This window comes from Truncatella angustata, assembly GCF_020726525.1.
Source record: "Truncatella angustata strain MPI-SDFR-AT-0073 chromosome Unknown BKA67scaffold_6, whole genome shotgun sequence".
NCBI lineage: Eukaryota > Fungi > Ascomycota > Sordariomycetes > Amphisphaeriales > Sporocadaceae > Truncatella > Truncatella angustata.
The window spans coordinates 3009605-3025540 of NW_025763386.1; the positions used below are offsets into that span (position 1 = coordinate 3009605).

The following is a 15936-nucleotide window of genomic DNA, read 5'->3' on the forward strand; positions in this document are numbered from 1 at the left end:
TGCACAAGGAGGAGAATATCTCGCTTGCACTCTCTATAATCGGACCATCAGACATGCTCTATATTACCTTCACGTCTGGCAGCACCGGTAAACCGAAAGGAGTAATCATCACCCATCAAATATCACCACTGCTCTGCATCATCAACCAGGCATTTTTGGACTTAGTCCAAATGCTAGACTAATCGACTTCTTCTCATATTCATTCGACGTCTCTCTACTCAACACCTTCCACGCTCTCGGCAATGGGTGCTTGTCTTTGTGTACCCTCGGGCAGTTTACCAAGGGTCAACATTGAGAAGGTCATGCAGCAGCTGTCGGTGATTACCGCCTGCTTGACGCCTTCCGTCGCAAGACTAATCGAACCTGAGGCGACACCGATCTGCTCGCTTACGCAGTTGATGCTGACGAGTATCTGTAGTAATATCGGCACGAAGTATGAGGGGTTGGTAGAAAGTGGTGAAAAGGATGGATTCGAAGGCTTTTCTGCGGTGGTGAATGAGCTCTGTATCTAGCTGGCAGCTCTAGCTCGCTACCTCACGTAGCAGCTGGGAGCCTTACGCTTATCTGGCTTGTCCCTTCGGGTTCCTCTTCCTCAACGTATCCCTTTTTTATTTTAAGAATAAAAAAGATATATTATTGTTCATAATAACTGAAAGATAAAGCCCAGTCTAGACGAACACGATTCCGTACAAGGTTATTACCGTTGTCATCATCGCGCCAGTTGGGCTTTTCTACTATTAAGCCAATCCGATTGCCATGACCTAACTTTCGAACTGTGGCCTGTAGTGTCCAGGTCTTAGCCGAGTCAACACCACCACTCCCAGTGAGTATGTCCGCACCCATAGGCGTAACACAGGGTGGGGAATGAAGGGTGAGAACAAGGAACTCGCCCAGGCCCGGCCATGCCCTGCTGGTCCACTTTCGCCCAAACAATATGATGAGCATGTGTACAGTCACCGTTGCGACGTACGAAAACAAAATGACAAAGGCTAGATACACAGTTACGCTGCAGAAAGTGTAGAGATAGATCTGACGCTCGATGGCGTATACAAAGTAGGTGAAATGAGGTTTCGCTTCTGTGAGGTTGACAGCTGTCCAATTGCCCGGCTGGGGGACGAACTTGCCTGTCCGGTTGAATATTGCGAAGATGTCCATGTCCGTCAACGAGCCCATCAACGTGCTTGGGACTGCGCTGGCTATGGAATATATGTCGAAGTTATACTATCAGTCTTGGCGTTAGTGATGACTCTCTAAGCTTGCTCATGGAATCTTTCTCTCCATGAACAGAGGGGGCCAACCATTTGCCTCTATGGATCCTGACGAGGCTCGTCGCAGGATCTGGAAGAGAAGTCCGTCAGAGGCTTAAAGAGCACATCAGAGGTGAGCAGTTGACGAGATAAATCGCTAGCTAGACACTCACCGGTATCCTTGAGAGCCCCTCGGCGAGACCGCTTGCGAGTCCTGTGGCTACACACGTCGTGGGCACTGACTTTTCAGACCCATGGGGCGACAAGAAGTCAAGAAAGTATGTTGTCAGGTTGCCCATGTAGTCTGTCCCTTTCTGTGGATTTGTTCCACGGTTCCAGATATTTAGCCACTCAGTGTCTAGTGTTATTGGCCGTGGCGAACCCGCAAAACCACCAGGCACCGGTTTGAACGAGTTCCCGCTTTGGACTGACTGGAAAGCCCGTAGACTTTGGTCCGGCGAGGCGTGATGGTGGAATTTATGCACTGCGCTTCGGCTAGGCACAGCGTTGCGTCAACTCCATTGAAGATTGCAAATGCAGCCGAAATTATGGGAGGTATCGATGGGGTGACGGTTAGTCTGGTCAAGTCCAGGAATGGCGAACTCGATTTCACTAGATTGTATAAACAGAGAATGTCAACTGTAATTGTGTACTTTGCGGTGGTTTGATCATTAACGTCGAAGGTGCATAGTCCTGTGTCGCATCCCTCTGCGTAAGGTAGGCATATCGTGATAACGCGGGGCGCTTGCCATGAATGAGTCTCTCCCGTGTCTACGTGGAAAGCATGGGGCAAAAATTGCACCGGCCAGTCAATGCTAGATTGTGGTGATGTTTGTAGAAGATCGCCAGACCATGAGCGGAGATAGTTGTATATTGAATAAGTAGTCAAGGAAACGACGTTGCCTAGGACGATGAATGCATATACAGCACCAATACTTTCAGTGCCGCGACTGGTGTAGCCATACACGGGTTGTATCATTCTTAATTCAAGGTTATACTCTGACTGAACAATAAGGTCAGATGTGTGGCCTTCGCTTGAAGGCTCTAGCGCTTATCCTTCCCTATACCGACACCACTGCCAATCACGGTAGAGCCACTTATTTGTCCAACTCACTACCAAGCATAGCTTCCTTGCATTAATGGCAGCATATCAAGGCTATTACGGACAGCTTTGCCGCCGGTCTTATTCACTATCTAACAGGGGAAGGGGAGTTTATAAGGCGCCGACATACTCAAGTAACATCATTCGTGCTCGGCCTTTCTAAGACGACAAGTCTGAAATTGGTGCTATTTGGCTGATCATGATCTGGGGTTGACTATTGTTGTCGTCGTCGGTGATGCGGAATTGCTCCACAATCCGGTAAGCCATTTTAGCTGATTGCGGGGAGTGCTTCGGTTGTTCTGAAGATTTCACAAATGCCATTTGAATAGTGACAGTTTTGACAGACTACAATCCCGACCGAACAACCCAAAGACGAATATCTTATGAATTGTGAGCAATTGCAAAAGATGCAGGTCTTTTCCGAATCTGCGAGGCTTAATGGTCCTCGCCCTGGTCGAGTATGCCTTGCACTACATTCGATCACGGACCGGACAGGATCGATCGCTTGTCTTACTCAGCTACTTGTCCAAATATCAACCTAACCCTTTCACATAGTGGGGTTGGAACACAGGGGCCAGGGGCCGCATCAATGCGATTAGTGCCCGAGGTGCGGATCCGTACGGGGAGATGCGGCAGACATGCAAACCGGTTCAAAAGCCATCGCTGTAAATGCAGGACGAAGTTTCGTTCTCCCTTACAAACTCCTACACTAGGAGGACTTGGTCAGCGACTGATATATGATGCATTCCACCCAAACCATAATGGCATGGCCATACTACGGTGAGAACGGACGGACACTCTCTGCGGCCCACCGTAGTCAGCATGTGGTTCAAGCCATCGCTAAAGTTAGCTACTGTAACTGAAGGGTTACTGAGTTAACCTTGGTCTAAGGTTAGGTGGAACGCTGCTTCCTGCTGGCTGCTTCCGCGAGCTGCTGCTGTACAACGCGTCACGCTGTCGTCGTACAACCGCGACGGGCTCTGCACCCATGCAAGCTCTCATGCTTCACGGAGAGCATCCTCAGCTGAGAGCATCATCCACTGGCAGCAAGAGGCAATAGGCAATATCATACCCGCACACGTCACGTATCGACCACCGTCCTCGATAATGGCACCCAACAGCGACGCAAGCATGCAGGGTCATGCAAAACGTGCATACTCCTTCAGCCAGCGACAGGTAGACCGTGTAATCAGTCCGCAGCGCCGTCAAAAGTCCTACGATGCGACAACCCAATTCGCAACTGAGAAACCTGCATTCTTTGTATGTAATTGCAACCTGCGATTCCATCCAGTCTGCCCATGCGGAACGCCATGGGCTACTGAGCTAATCCCTTTCTTCAAGGCCTTCATAGTCTCCCAACTCTTCTTCTCTGCTCTGCCGATCGGCCTGTTCATCTCCTTCTCCCTTTCGACCGTCGCCCTCGCCGTCATCTCCGCCGTTGCCTTCTCCTTCTTCTGGGTCGGCATTGCCCTTCTCGTCCTCGTCCCGATCTTGTTCATCACCGTCAGCATAGCCATCGTCGTCTGGCTTTGGGCTTTTGCCACATTCCTTGTCGGTCGATGGGTATATCGCATGTTGCCCGTCAGTCTACAAGGTGATGTGCAAGTCCGAGTCCCCAATGGCAAGCAGGTCATCTTCCAGAAAGATCGCAATAGTGGCGCAGGGATCGGCTTTGATCAAGTCAAAGAGGAGGCTACAGAGGTCGAGGAGTAGGTTCTCGGCGAGTTCATGCTGGTTTTTCTCAAGATGGGCATGTTCATGATCAGGAAAGGGGTGCTAGGGCAGTATTGGAGCTGGCATATGTGGTAATGCATCACAAACTTGATCTCGCATTCGGGCGCATGGTACTGCGGTGCTTGGTCAAGTATGATGTTCCCTGGGAACCTCGTGGATGCTATGCACTTCTGCAAACCTAGAGAGTCGATACACGGCATTGAAAGGAATCGTTAATATCTGTTTAATTTTGGGGCATCCGTTTCTGTGGCCGCGTATACCTGTCTTTGGCCTTGGTAGCGACCGTCAAATGTCTCTGTACCAAATATTTGCCGATTACTGCGACCTATTGTCTAAGTCAATTGTGGCACATGAACTTTGGAATCAGACCACGCTCTTGCGAGTCTGAAGCACTTGGGAAACCACTCTGGTTCTCTGCCAGTCGTGATCATCTGGACAAGCGCTTCAGCGCTACGGAACGCCATCGCCATGCCATGCCCATTCATCCCCACAGACATCCACAGACCTTTTTCGCCAGGTGCTTCACCGACAAGTGGAAATGTATCACGGGTATAGCAAGTGATACCCGACCAATCCCTTATTTGATCTCCTTCATCACCCCATGTCTCGCGACCAAAGTAGTTGGCAGCGGCATGCTTTAGATACTCCGCAATTCTAGGATTGACCTTGGAATCGTCTGCAATCCCCTTTTCCTTGTTAGGCGAAAGAAATCGACCACCGCCGTATAGAATGTCACCTGCACCCTTCAGACCAACTGCTCGCTGATGGAAGTAATCGCCAGAATGTACGTCGTTTAACGCTACAACCAGTCGCATAGCTGGATTGTCGCCAACTTTACTGCCCGGACGAATCGCGCTAACCTGGCTTCTTCCAGGCCAAATAAACCCTGTCCTAGCGAGACTGGTATGAAGCACGCTCGTGAAAGCATTCGTAGCCAATATGGCCTGCTTCGCTTGAACCGTACCACGATCAGTCATGGCCTCCCAAATGGTCGTGTTCCCTGACTCTGATGATGTCTGGTGTATCTCTAAAACAGGCGTGTTTGTTTGCAAGTTAAGCCCCATTTCTAGATCAAGTTCCAACATCTTACAGACCAGGAGATAAGGATTCTGGGTATGTGCAGGGTATAACACAGCACCAAGAGCATTCTGGATACCAACGCGCCGTGCTGCCGCTTCACCCTCAAACACTTTTTTGTCTCCCAAAGGCACAGCATCAGGTCTTCGCTTCCTGACTTCTGCTCTAAGAGCGAGGACCTCCTTGATCTTTGCCCACTCTGATTTTGTCAAGTAGACGTCGGCGGTCTCGATATCCTCAAAGTCGCAGTCAACATCATGCTCACGCACAAAACTAGCCATGTCTTGCACATTTTCCTCTTCTAGTCGCTCGAACTTGAGAGCTTCGTCTTCGCCGTAGGCTTCCAGGTACGTCTTGTAGTTCAACCACCAGCCAGAACGACAAAGACCACCATTTCGACCTGATGCCCCAGACGCAGCGGTGCGCGCCTCGAGCATCAAGATTGATAGTGATGGGTCCCTGGACAATAACTTGTAAGCAATAGCCGCCCCAGAGATCCCGGAGCCGACAATAACATAGTCAAAGAGCGTGTCCGTAGGTAATTGCGTCGTCGTCCGATGCTCCGCTATCCGATGCGGTGGAATTTGCCAGTAAGATGTGGTTGGATTTGGGACTGGTAGACCCGAATGATAGTTACCGCCACCCATTTTATTCGTTGGTATCTCGCACAAGCCTTAAACAAACGCTTTGTCATACAAGTATATTTGTTTGCCTGTCTCCTGACTTCGCTCAAAGATTGTGTCGGGTCTCCCGCCGTCTAAATAGCTTGTCTTCATATGCTCCACGAATAGCAGGGATTGTAAGCTGCAGATCACTTTACCACTTTGCGGCGAAACTGCCATCCTTGCCCTCTTGCTACCCGTTAACCTTTGGAGGTTTGGCGTTCATGTATTGACCTGGCACCTACCTGCCATTGGTTATCTAGCGCGGATGAAACAACAATCATCTTGCACGATTGGGTCGTCAATGAAAGTACTTTCACCAATCACGATTAAAGAAGAATAGGCTGCTAGATTGCCATCAGCATTCCCGGTCGTGCGCTTATTACCTTATAGCCCCAATGCATGTATGCGACGGAGCTGCTTGCGCGTCTCGACCCGTCTGAGGAAATCTGGTAAGAATTCGGCATGGCCTGATTGGCGGTAAATGAGATTGTTTGGTTACTGGTTGTCTCAACCCAATCAGGTAGGAGTATAGCAATGAATTGGTCCGCTCTCAAACTTGCAGTTAATCTGCCATCAAGTCTCATAATGCGGGATAAGAAGAATCAGCCACCGAAAGCCAGTTTATGATCTAGAGATACTGTTAGAGAGCACAGTGAGATCGTAGGGTGATGTCGACATATTTGTCCGCTTGCGCCAGCGATAGCAAGCCTGGAGGCGACTGCGCCAATCCTTGCTTCTAGACTACTGCTTGCCGATTGGGCAACATGAGGCTTCCTTGCAAAACCTAATCGGCTGCCTGTGCTTATGTGAAAATTATTCATGGAAACCAGTGGCGATACAGAACCAGCCACTGTGGTGTAGAATCGAACAACTGGGATATATGCAGTATGTGCGAATGATGCTATTATTCCTGATGATACACCCTTTTTGCGACGGCTTGCTTGGCTCATACGCCCAGCCAGAAATATGTCAATCCACCACCGATGACCAGAATGATGGTGACAATAGCAGCACCAGCCTGGTCTCCTGTTGTGATATCACGCAGCTTTGGCAAATGATCCTCCAAATCTGAACCAGCATTTGGATCGCCTTTACTCGTTCCACCAGTCGTGTTCGTCAGAAGTCCATCGTTGGGATGTGGGAGCAGACTGATTAGAGCACCAAGTACACTCATCTGCTGCATTGCACCGGTTTCTTTGCCCGGAACTCCACTGTCGAAATAACCGGATGCCCATTTGAAACCACACATTTGGCCGCTGCTTCCGCCGGTGCATTGGTTGACAGCAGCTTGCGCTGATGAACGAAGCAAAGGCGTGATCTTTTCGGCAGTGTAAGGGGCCAAGAACGAAGTAGACTGTAACCATCGATGCAGAAACCCCTTGAAGGATAGCATGTCTACTGTGCATGTCCCGGCAAATTCGCAGGCGACTTCAATCGCCGAACCATTCGGGAAGAAATATTCGAGCGTACGAGGTAATAGAAGGTCAATTTTCGATTTCCATTCATCTGCGCCATTGGACTTTGATGTGCCGTCAGTCAATAAGTCGCACGCAACTCCATGAAAGGTTAACTTACCATGTTATAAAGATGCGCCAATCCTTGAATAAGAAGGGCAGGGTTGTACGAGAACTGGAACGGGTTGATATCCTTGCAATCCTTGTTGTTTGAATCATGACCACCATCATAAACATTGCCCTTATCGTCAATGTATTTGACACCCCTAAGCAGGTCATATGTCTCGCCCACCACTCCAACAAGTGTTTCGTTGTTAAAGTAGCGTGCCAAACGAGCGCCGATATTGAAATAGCATGTGTTGGCGATAGTGTTAATGTAGTCATAACCATTGTTGTACCAATACGCTTGCCATCGTAGCAAGCCTGTGCAGCTTCCTTCATATGTTCGTCGTTTGGGATCGGTCTGCTCATTGAAGACAGCTTGAGCGAGTGCCAGCCAGTCCAGTCCCGTCTCGTTTGGAGGGTTGGTGAAGCCGGTTTCGGCAGCTATGAGAGCAGAGAGTGCCCAAAAGGCTTGATCATCATTTCCCATCGATGCCGACCAATTGGCTGGCATATAATCTTGTTGGTCGCCCACCTGAAAGGTCATGGCCTGCATAATCCGGTCATCATATCTCTTGTCGCTGGTGAAGAACCGATAATCCAACAGTGTACCCCCTGACATCGCGTTAGCAACAAGGCCGCCACCTCCAGTATTGTCGGGCCGGGCTTTTACACATTGCACCGCCAATCCACCAGTAGTAATCACCGTCAGGCGGAGGTCCTGGCAGAATACCGGGCACATGGCCGGGCTGATCTCCAGTATAGAATGACATCATCTGCTCGGCGACTTGTAGAGCTGCCTGCTTGATAGATTCTGCGGTCCAACGCCGGTTAGCGCAACGGTTCGCGGGCCCAGTGTACTGGGCGCGACATACCTGTGTCGTCCAAGTTAACCTCAAGGGCACCAAGCACTTGGCTAGGCGCCCATATGAGGCCGGCAAATGCCAATATCGAAGAGCGAAGCATCGCGAACACTGTCTAGTCGCCTTGGTGACGACGACAATGTGTTTCAACACGACATTGATTGAATTGAACAGGAAAGAGACATCGCCAAGACGATGGGCCGGAATACGAGCGTCAGCAACTACTCATCAGATCGTTGCTGTGGCGGAGCAGCACTTCCCAAATGCCAAGATCCAGACATAGTCAAGCGGATCCGGATAGTCGCGAGCTGTTAATTTTGGTGCCTGAAATCAACATACGAGAGGCGCAGATTTCGTACCTTGCCTGCTTGCCTACCTCTTTTCTAGCAGCTCCATCAATAGTTGCGAAGGACCAGCGTACAGCGAACCATCGCTTGACCCTCTCATTCATCCCTGTTATCCTAACAAGTCGGAAGCTAGCCTGACTAGGTCTTGCCCCACAGGTCTGATGATACCCCTTGAGGCACATGTCCATCTTCCATGGGACGCGGGCCACTGACTTGACAGGATCTGTTGATTGGATCATAGTCTTGGACATGAAACATATTTCATACTAATAGGTCTTTGTCGTGAGCGTTCGATCAATTTCATCGCTACCTCACTGATCTATCTCACTGATACACCCCGTGGTTGTTTTAATATGTCCTCTGCCTGAGCGTTTTCTCGTATTCGGCGGCCAGAGAAGTCTGGCCACGTCCCGCCACAAAGGTTGACTACCTTAGGATAAGCTTAAATTACCCCAACGCCGGCCATCCGGTCCCCACAAAAGGAGTCAAACTGGTTGGCGGAGGGTTCTAGAAAAACATTCAGAAAACATTCATACATCGCAATGGAGATCGAGACAGAAACCTTTCAATTGCATGCGATAAATATGTATTATTAGTTAACAACATGCGCACTCATAAATGCGTTATCCATTAACCACGGCATCAACTCACTCCGTAAGACGTGTTTGTGGTTATCAAATCGAGTTCAGCCACACCTTGATTTCCGTCAAATTGCAGTGAGCAATCTATCTTGTTCGATTCCAAACGAGTGGCCACTATTTGTGATCCTATATTGACATGGCCTATTCCGCCAATCGTTCACGTAGTATCATACTATAGCATTGGATGCGCAACTTCATGTTTGTATCTTGTCTGCACCTAACCTCACTCCTGTAACGGCGACAGAGGGACAGCAATGTTCAGCCACAGGATCATGATTATGGCCAAGGTCACCAGCTGGTGTAGTAGCAAGCCGCGCCCATTGAGGACTCGGACGCCCTTTGATTCCTGCTCGGGTAATCATTGTCGGCTCGTTTTCGCTTCGAAATTGGTCACTGTTTCCTCGATATAGTTTAGGCCAACCCTCTGGCGAATCCTCCCACAGCTCTTGCCGCCCGTATATGGTCATATCAAGCATGCCGTAGCTGCCGCTCATTGGCTCACAACCTCGTCCAGTGGTCCAGTACGTCTCAAATACGCGTTTACCCTCTCGCAAGTAACACGCCTTCATGCCGAAGTTGTGTGGACTTGCAATAGCGAGCTGCTTATATGACTTATTGGGCACTGAATACCATGGCATCTTCCAGTTCATGAACTCGCGATAACGATTGCTTTCTTCAAACGGGCCCTGGCAGAAGACTGCAAAAGTGACGTCTCGCGAATGAAGGTATGACAACTCAAGCGCTTGGCCGGTGTTGAATGTACAGCCTTCGCACTGATCAGCTGCTTCTAGGCCAGTATACCACATATGGTACGATGCGAATAGTTGTGTGCGCCCCTCGAAGGCTTCAAGCAGTGTGAGCTCGCCATTTTCTCCGATCAGAATTGTGGTGGCATCTACCTCGACCATAGGAAGACGGCGCCGTGCAGCGGCGATTGCATCTCCTTCCCGAGTATGAGATTTTTCGCGTGAGCGGAGCTCATCAACTCGTTTCTGATATGTTTGCCGATCAACGGCGGGAAATCGTGTCGCCATGATGGTTATTACTCTTAATCAGTATGTAGCTGAGACTTATCCAGTTACGCTGCTGCCTTTATAACGTCTGAATACTGTGGTACCTCGGACGATTGTCACATGGCATTGTCTGAGGACTGAGGAAAGACTAGAACCCATTCTGATGGTCAATCTAAATGGTGATTGGACAATGGGGACATTTTGCCTCGAGCGGGGTATTGCTTCTACCAGGCAGCATTGGTACTGTTGAGAGCAACTACGGAATCCGTTCGGGAACATAGGTCGAGTTCACAGCAACAGGCCAGAGCATGTAGCTTGCCTGTCCAACTTCTATCAACCTGCATAATTGCTTCCATTATCAGTGATTCGCATTATACCCACATAATTATGTACCGTCGATGAAACTCTACCTCGTACTCGTCTCTCTTATATCTTGCAGGAAACCATTACTACCAGAATGAAACTTCGTTGTTTAATCTCATCGACACATCTTCCCGTTCAATCTTCTATTCCTCATTCCTCACAACCAAATAACATCAATCTGTATCGCTTCATTATCCTGTGCTCACAATCTCAGCACTTCTTTACTTTCTCTCCTAAGCAATTGTGGTCGAACGTCGGCCAGTATAACGCTTTTAGAATCCCTCGCACGTTCAGTCTCGACGGACCCGCTTGACTTGAGTTGAAGCCGAGGGAACTGGGTACACATCTTGTTTTGTTTAATCTAGTGGTCCTATGGCGCTGAATGTGGCAATAGGTGCCAATTTGGCCTCAAGTCCAAGCGATGCGGCGCCAATGTGATGTTCGTGGCCCCGCAATCCTTGATTAAGGGTCTAGTCTCTTGAATATGGCATTTAGCCTACTACAGTTCAAGAACTGCCCTTGCTGTTGTTGGCCACAGTTGTCTTGAACTCGGGAGTTGAGGCACTGAGCACGTTGATCGAAACCGGTGGAGGTCGAACGTCACTGCCAGAAGTGCTTGCGGGCTTGGTTCCGGTCTGGAGTCAAGGTTGTCACAACCGTCAAGGCTGAGAGGACCGCCATATACCTTCTTCGGACATACTCGTAATAATCCTCGTAGATCCATGGCCGATTAACGCGACCTCGATGTTGATTGTCACTGCAAAAACACCTCAACGGGAAATTCAACAGGCAGATCGTTCTGAAAAATACCAAGTTGGAGCTGAACGCCATGGAATAGGGAAAGGGGGGGTTCGAGGGGAATGGTGACCTTGACTGTCTCAAAAAAGATATGCTCTATCACGCACATCGATATGGACATCTTCGGCCCACCTAAACACATGATTATCCGAAATCTCTGGAGATCCTTACCGTTGCGAAGAGGATTTCATGGGCGGCCCACGTAGAAACAACCAGAGCGGACGTCGCTTACTGCCTGCTTGGTTTCTTGGATGTGATATATGGCGAAGGGATGTATGCTTTCACGCCATTTCAAGAAGAAATACTGCGCCATACCAATGACCTCAATCTATTCACCTTGCGATCTAGGGAGGAGGATTATAGGTGTCAAGAGCTCAGGCTTTCCGAACCTTCATATAGAGGATGCTCGCTATATTCACAGGGAGAATTTAGTAAGTCATGAAACGTGTCTTCTTTGTTCAACTATATAAGACATTCCCAAATCACGATTCTAGAGGGCAGTCAAGACAGCAAATTCAGCGGCACCATAATTTCACCTTCCTTAATCTCATAAATTTCTCGCCGCTCAAACTTTAGACATCTCTCATCTCAGTCAACATAGCTACTACATTCGGTACCATCAATGTCGCCTAAGGCACCTGTGAGTTTGTCGATTCGATGCTTCCCCCCATCTCAGTCCTCCTCGTCCAACTACTGCGTCTGTGTGAATTTCGAAGGCTTCAAGAATAGCAACAGCAAAAATTCCAACAACACTCGTGTTAACATTAATACCATCTAGGCTTACAACATCTAGCACGAGCTGATCGGCTCCGGCGACGATTTCAACGTCGAAGGCGATGACAGCGATGACCAGTACGGAGAGATCAAGGTTGAGGAAAAGGGGAACTCCCAGTCTATCTGGACCGGATTTTGTAAGTGTGAAACTGGATAGAGCCGTAATAGCTGCAGTAGCGTGATGTGTCAACTGGCCTCATACTCAAATGTACAGTTGCTGGAAACGATGCCATTTGCATGGCTGCTATTATAGCCACTATGGCTCAGGGCAACAAGTGGTAGTGGACTGGTGACCAGGGCTCCTGGTGCGTACTGAAATTGTAAGCCTTGGTCGTCCTAGGCTTCTATGAAGTGACAAGTACTGACGAGGGTATGCCGCAAGTTACCAAGTGGATATGCACAACCATTTTTATGCTGTCCTGTGTTTGACGACCGCTTGTGAGTCCAGAATTGTTCCTACTTGCTCGAGTATCACCTGGATAATTGCATGTATTCTGTCTCCTAGTATTAGAGAATCATGCAAGATCCTCCAAGTTTCCGGGCGAAGTCTTCCAGGACCATTTTCTACCAGTAAATCCTCCTCTAGAGCTTTGCCTACGTGCTGGGTTTTCAATAGAATCCTTCGTGCAAATTACACCACAGAGCGGGCGAACGAGATTGTCAATGCCTTTACGTACGATATAGGAAGTTAAGTTAGACATCGGCAAATTTGCCGTATATGGATACCTTACTAGTTTAAGGGTCTGTACATGCACAGACACCACGCCGCAATCTAGTATTATCTCGTGGGAAACTCCAGCTTCCGATGAAGATGGCAGGTAATAGCATAGAGGTTTTTCTCGTTCTCCGCATTAAGCTTGCCCAATGTGATGAGGTAGGCGATCCAGGTCATAGCTATGTTTGTCTTGAACTTCCCTCCAAGAAGAGCATCCTGTACCTCCTCTAGGGCCATCAGCTCGAAATGATCTACCTCCCCATCTGACGGTGTAGGAATAATGTCTGCAGGAAGTTCGATGGTATAGACGTATTGTACTTGTGGTCCATGTCCCGGTTTTCCATTGGCGTCTGTGGGTAGATGAAAGGACAGAAGACCGTACGGCTTCAAATTCGCTCGTACGTAGTCCTGAGGTAGAGCAGCTTCTTCCTCGGCCTCTCTCACAAGTGCCTCTAGCGGAGTCTCCCCACTATCCAGGGCACCGGCGACGGTGACGTCAAGCATGTTTGGGTAAGACTTCTTGGTCTGAGATCGCGTGGGAACCCAATACCTGATTCCCAGCTCTGTACGTACGTAGGCAAGCAGCTGTGCACCGTAGACGACGCCTCCAAAGAGGATAATGGCAGCCCGATCGATGTTAAGGGCCACGTCTCCATCAGGGCCGAAGATGGGGAGGTTCTCATGTCGCAATGCCTTGAGTGCTTTCACCTCGGAGCTTTGGATCATGAGGTTCAAGGTCTCAGCGAACGCGGCGGATCTGTCCTCAGCATTGTCTCCCCGGTTGAGGGTCAAGGTGCGCTCATTGTGGTCAACGGACCAGAACTCTGGCCATTTGAAGGCTGTAGCGACATGTGAAGGTAGTAGTCCAAAGTTGCAGCGGAATTTGGCAAGACGGAATGCATAGTAGTCTTTGGTGAAAGCGGCGTAAGCTTCCGGCTCGTGCAACTTGTCTGGGAAGCTTTAATGGGTTTAGTAGGCACGAAATTGCAAGTGAGGTAGCTTCGTTCGTTGGAGTTCCTCACCCGTTGACCTCTTGCGCCAGCTCAAGGTAGGTCTTCATGATCCTTAGCGCTCGTTAGACACAATCTGTTTACGTGTTATGGTGTAGAATTGATAAGGCAGACCCACACGTAATTTGGGGAGGAGACATGGAGGGGACGAAAGGAGCTTTTGGGGAGGGGGTTAGCTGGACTAGCCGAGCAAGATGTATGCTTCCTGCTGCTTTCTATCATTGCCTTACCTAGCTTAGTATAATTGTTATATTTTAGCTGCCGTTCGAGAACGTCTAACCAACTCGTCGGAGGCAGGCAATGCAGCTAACCTAAACTACTGTACTCCGCCTACGGCCCCGTGTGCGGGGCTTTCAAGAGCCTGGCAAGCCTGGGAGTCTCCGGGTACCGTTTCCGTTTCCCCGCATTTTTGGCTGAGAAGGCGTGAGACTCTCGATATGTTATCGCAGGTACCACTGCGCCAACAAAAAAAAGTTGGCTGATGCACAAGTCTTAGTATGTAATATCTTGTAGTTTATTTGTGTTTACATTATGCGGTCGGGCTGTGTTACTTCTCTTGCTCCGCTGTCGTAATTCCCTTGCGAGCTTATATCTTGATCGTTGCGAACGCCACGGACCATGGGCTCAAACGCCAGGACGACCGGCAAAGTCGTAATCGCAGATCTGAATTACTACCTTGACCCAGCGAAAGGCGGGCATACATTCTACCAAGTAGGCACATCTAGGTATGTCCCACAGAAAGCCGCTATGAATCCTGATTTTATATTAAAGACTCCATCCAGCTATTACCGACGCAAGTACGAAACCCACAGCGTTCCAATCTACGATATCCGGGGTCAAGAAAATCACTTCATCCTAGAATCCAACGGCTTCCAATATCACAAGCATATCAGTATAGAGAATGACTTCCTCGATGATAACCAGGTAAAGCGGCTTGTGTATCCGGAGACTGAGCAGCTTATCAAGGATCTGTACGCCCCGACTTGAAGAACAACATCGAGTCGAGGCTGGGTCGCTAATTATTCATCATAGCACCGGAGCGAGAAAGGTTCATACCTTCTCTCACATGATCCGTCGTGATTCCCGAGAGGAAGTGGAAGCCGCTGTGAATGATGACCCATCCCTTCAGGACGGCAATGCCCCGATAAAGTCAGCCGTTCCTGCTCGATTTATCCATGTTGATTTCTCGGAGAAGGGCGCTTTGCGAATCTTACAGGATAACTTCGATCACGAGCTAGGAAAGGAGCTATCTCAAGCGCGTTGGGCCATTATCAAGTAAGTAGCTTACAGCTTTATAAAAAGTGCCTTCGCTGCTTAATATCCCTTGCAAAAGCTCATCAACGCATGCGCAGCCTTTGGCGACCAATTAAACCCATTGCAAAAGACCCCCTCGCTATCTGCGACAGCGCCAGTGTAAAAGACGATGATCTGATACCTGTCACCGCTATACTACCGCGGAACGGTAATGGCCAGTATGGTGATCTCTCTGGTGGCGATGAATTCGAGGCTTGTTACCTGCGATATAGTCCAGACGAGAAATGGTACTTTGTTGACAAGATGGAACCAGATGAAGTTCTTCTTTTCAAATGCTTCGACTCGTTGGATGATGGAAGTACCGCAAGGCGGTGCCCTCACTCGGCATTCATCAACCCGGATACTGCGGCTGACCCGACGAGGGAGAGCATAGAACTTAGGTCGCTGGTTTTCTTTAATGATACGGGTTTGTGAATATAAGGCACTTGTGACAACACAAGACGGACAATCTTGACACGCCAGTACTATACAGTAATTCTCCAGGGACGACTGAATACCCACGCTCGACCAGACTTTTGTTTTTGGTGTATAGCGGCCACAGTTACCATGCAGTTTACGGAGTTTGCACAGTTTGATACTAGTCTAGAGCGACTCTTGACGAACGCGTCTAAAGGATGTTCATCATCATATTCAAGAGCCTAATCGAGAGCTTTCGTGTTTCCTAGGCTTGGTTAGGCTAACCTGATTTACTCTTTGCTGCATCGCTATCCAATAGCC

The 15936-nt window shown here is 49.1% G+C and overlaps 7 protein-coding genes across 7 annotated transcripts; 2 read left to right on the forward strand and 5 right to left on the reverse strand.

The window, feature by feature from the left end:
- Positions 1 to 572: 572 nt before the first annotated feature.
- On the reverse strand, positions 573 to 1497 carry BKA67DRAFT_354957 (uncharacterized protein). Its single transcript, XM_046096384.1, has 4 exons — positions 1421 to 1497; positions 1299 to 1338; positions 1125 to 1221; positions 573 to 1073 (listed from the first exon to the last, which is right to left on the reverse strand). The coding sequence occupies exons 2-4, from the start codon at positions 1299 to 1301 to the stop codon at positions 634 to 636; spliced, it is 540 nt and encodes a 179-aa protein (XP_045956675.1). The 5' UTR covers positions 1302 to 1338; positions 1421 to 1497; the 3' UTR covers positions 573 to 633.
- A 1959-nt stretch (positions 1498 to 3456) lies between these two features.
- Positions 3457 to 4062, forward strand: BKA67DRAFT_661139 (uncharacterized protein; the record flags this gene model as incomplete). Its single annotated transcript, XM_046107765.1, has 2 exons — positions 3457 to 3609; positions 3691 to 4062. The coding sequence occupies 2 exons, from the start codon at positions 3457 to 3459 to the stop codon at positions 4060 to 4062; spliced, it is 525 nt and encodes a 174-aa protein (XP_045956676.1).
- A 353-nt stretch (positions 4063 to 4415) lies between these two features.
- On the reverse strand, positions 4416 to 5807 carry BKA67DRAFT_520459 (FAD dependent oxidoreductase; the record flags this gene model as incomplete). The annotated part of the gene is made up of 1 exon (XM_046098186.1): positions 4416 to 5807. One exon carries the CDS (start codon positions 5805 to 5807, stop codon positions 4416 to 4418), a length of 1392 nt encoding a protein of 463 aa, XP_045956677.1.
- A 964-nt stretch (positions 5808 to 6771) lies between these two features.
- Positions 6772 to 8347, reverse strand: BKA67DRAFT_661141 (family 76 glycosyl hydrolase; the record flags this gene model as incomplete). The annotated part of the gene is made up of 4 exons (XM_046107766.1): positions 6772 to 7344; positions 7401 to 7996; positions 8055 to 8195; positions 8257 to 8347. The coding sequence occupies 4 exons, from the start codon at positions 8345 to 8347 to the stop codon at positions 6772 to 6774; spliced, it is 1401 nt and encodes a 466-aa protein (XP_045956678.1).
- A 1079-nt stretch (positions 8348 to 9426) lies between these two features.
- On the reverse strand, positions 9427 to 10266 carry BKA67DRAFT_538213 (uncharacterized protein; the record flags this gene model as incomplete). The annotated part of the gene is made up of 1 exon (XM_046100445.1): positions 9427 to 10266. The coding sequence occupies one exon, from the start codon at positions 10264 to 10266 to the stop codon at positions 9427 to 9429; it is 840 nt and encodes a 279-aa protein (XP_045956679.1).
- A 2692-nt stretch (positions 10267 to 12958) lies between these two features.
- BKA67DRAFT_661144 (NUDIX hydrolase domain-like protein) lies at positions 12959 to 13955 on the reverse strand (the record flags this gene model as incomplete). The annotated part of the gene is made up of 2 exons (XM_046107767.1): positions 12959 to 13853; positions 13918 to 13955. The coding sequence occupies 2 exons, from the start codon at positions 13953 to 13955 to the stop codon at positions 12959 to 12961; spliced, it is 933 nt and encodes a 310-aa protein (XP_045956680.1).
- A 411-nt stretch (positions 13956 to 14366) lies between these two features.
- On the forward strand, positions 14367 to 15867 carry BKA67DRAFT_573869 (uncharacterized protein). Its single transcript, XM_046103380.1, has 4 exons — positions 14367 to 14630; positions 14688 to 14876; positions 14938 to 15180; positions 15258 to 15867. The coding sequence occupies exons 1-4, from the start codon at positions 14524 to 14526 to the stop codon at positions 15631 to 15633; spliced, it is 915 nt and encodes a 304-aa protein (XP_045956681.1). The 5' UTR covers positions 14367 to 14523; the 3' UTR covers positions 15634 to 15867.
- The last annotated feature ends 69 nt before the right edge of the window (positions 15868 to 15936 follow it).

Coding starts and splice junctions, on each gene's coding strand:
- BKA67DRAFT_354957 (XM_046096384.1), bottom strand. Junction 1,074..1,124: donor CGCAATATTCAACCGGACAG/GCAAGTTCGTCC, acceptor ACCTCACAGAAG/CGAAACCTCATTTCACCTAC.
- BKA67DRAFT_573869 (XM_046103380.1), top strand. CDS start 14,524: ATGGGCTCAAACGCCAGGACGACCGGCAAAGTCGTAATCGCAGATCTG. Junction 14,631..14,687: donor TACCAAGTAGGCACATCTAG/GTATGTCCCACA, acceptor GACTCCATCCAG/CTATTACCGACGCAAGTACG. Junction 14,877..14,937: donor GAGCAGCTTATCAAGGATCT/GTACGCCCCGAC, acceptor TATTCATCATAG/CACCGGAGCGAGAAAGGTTC.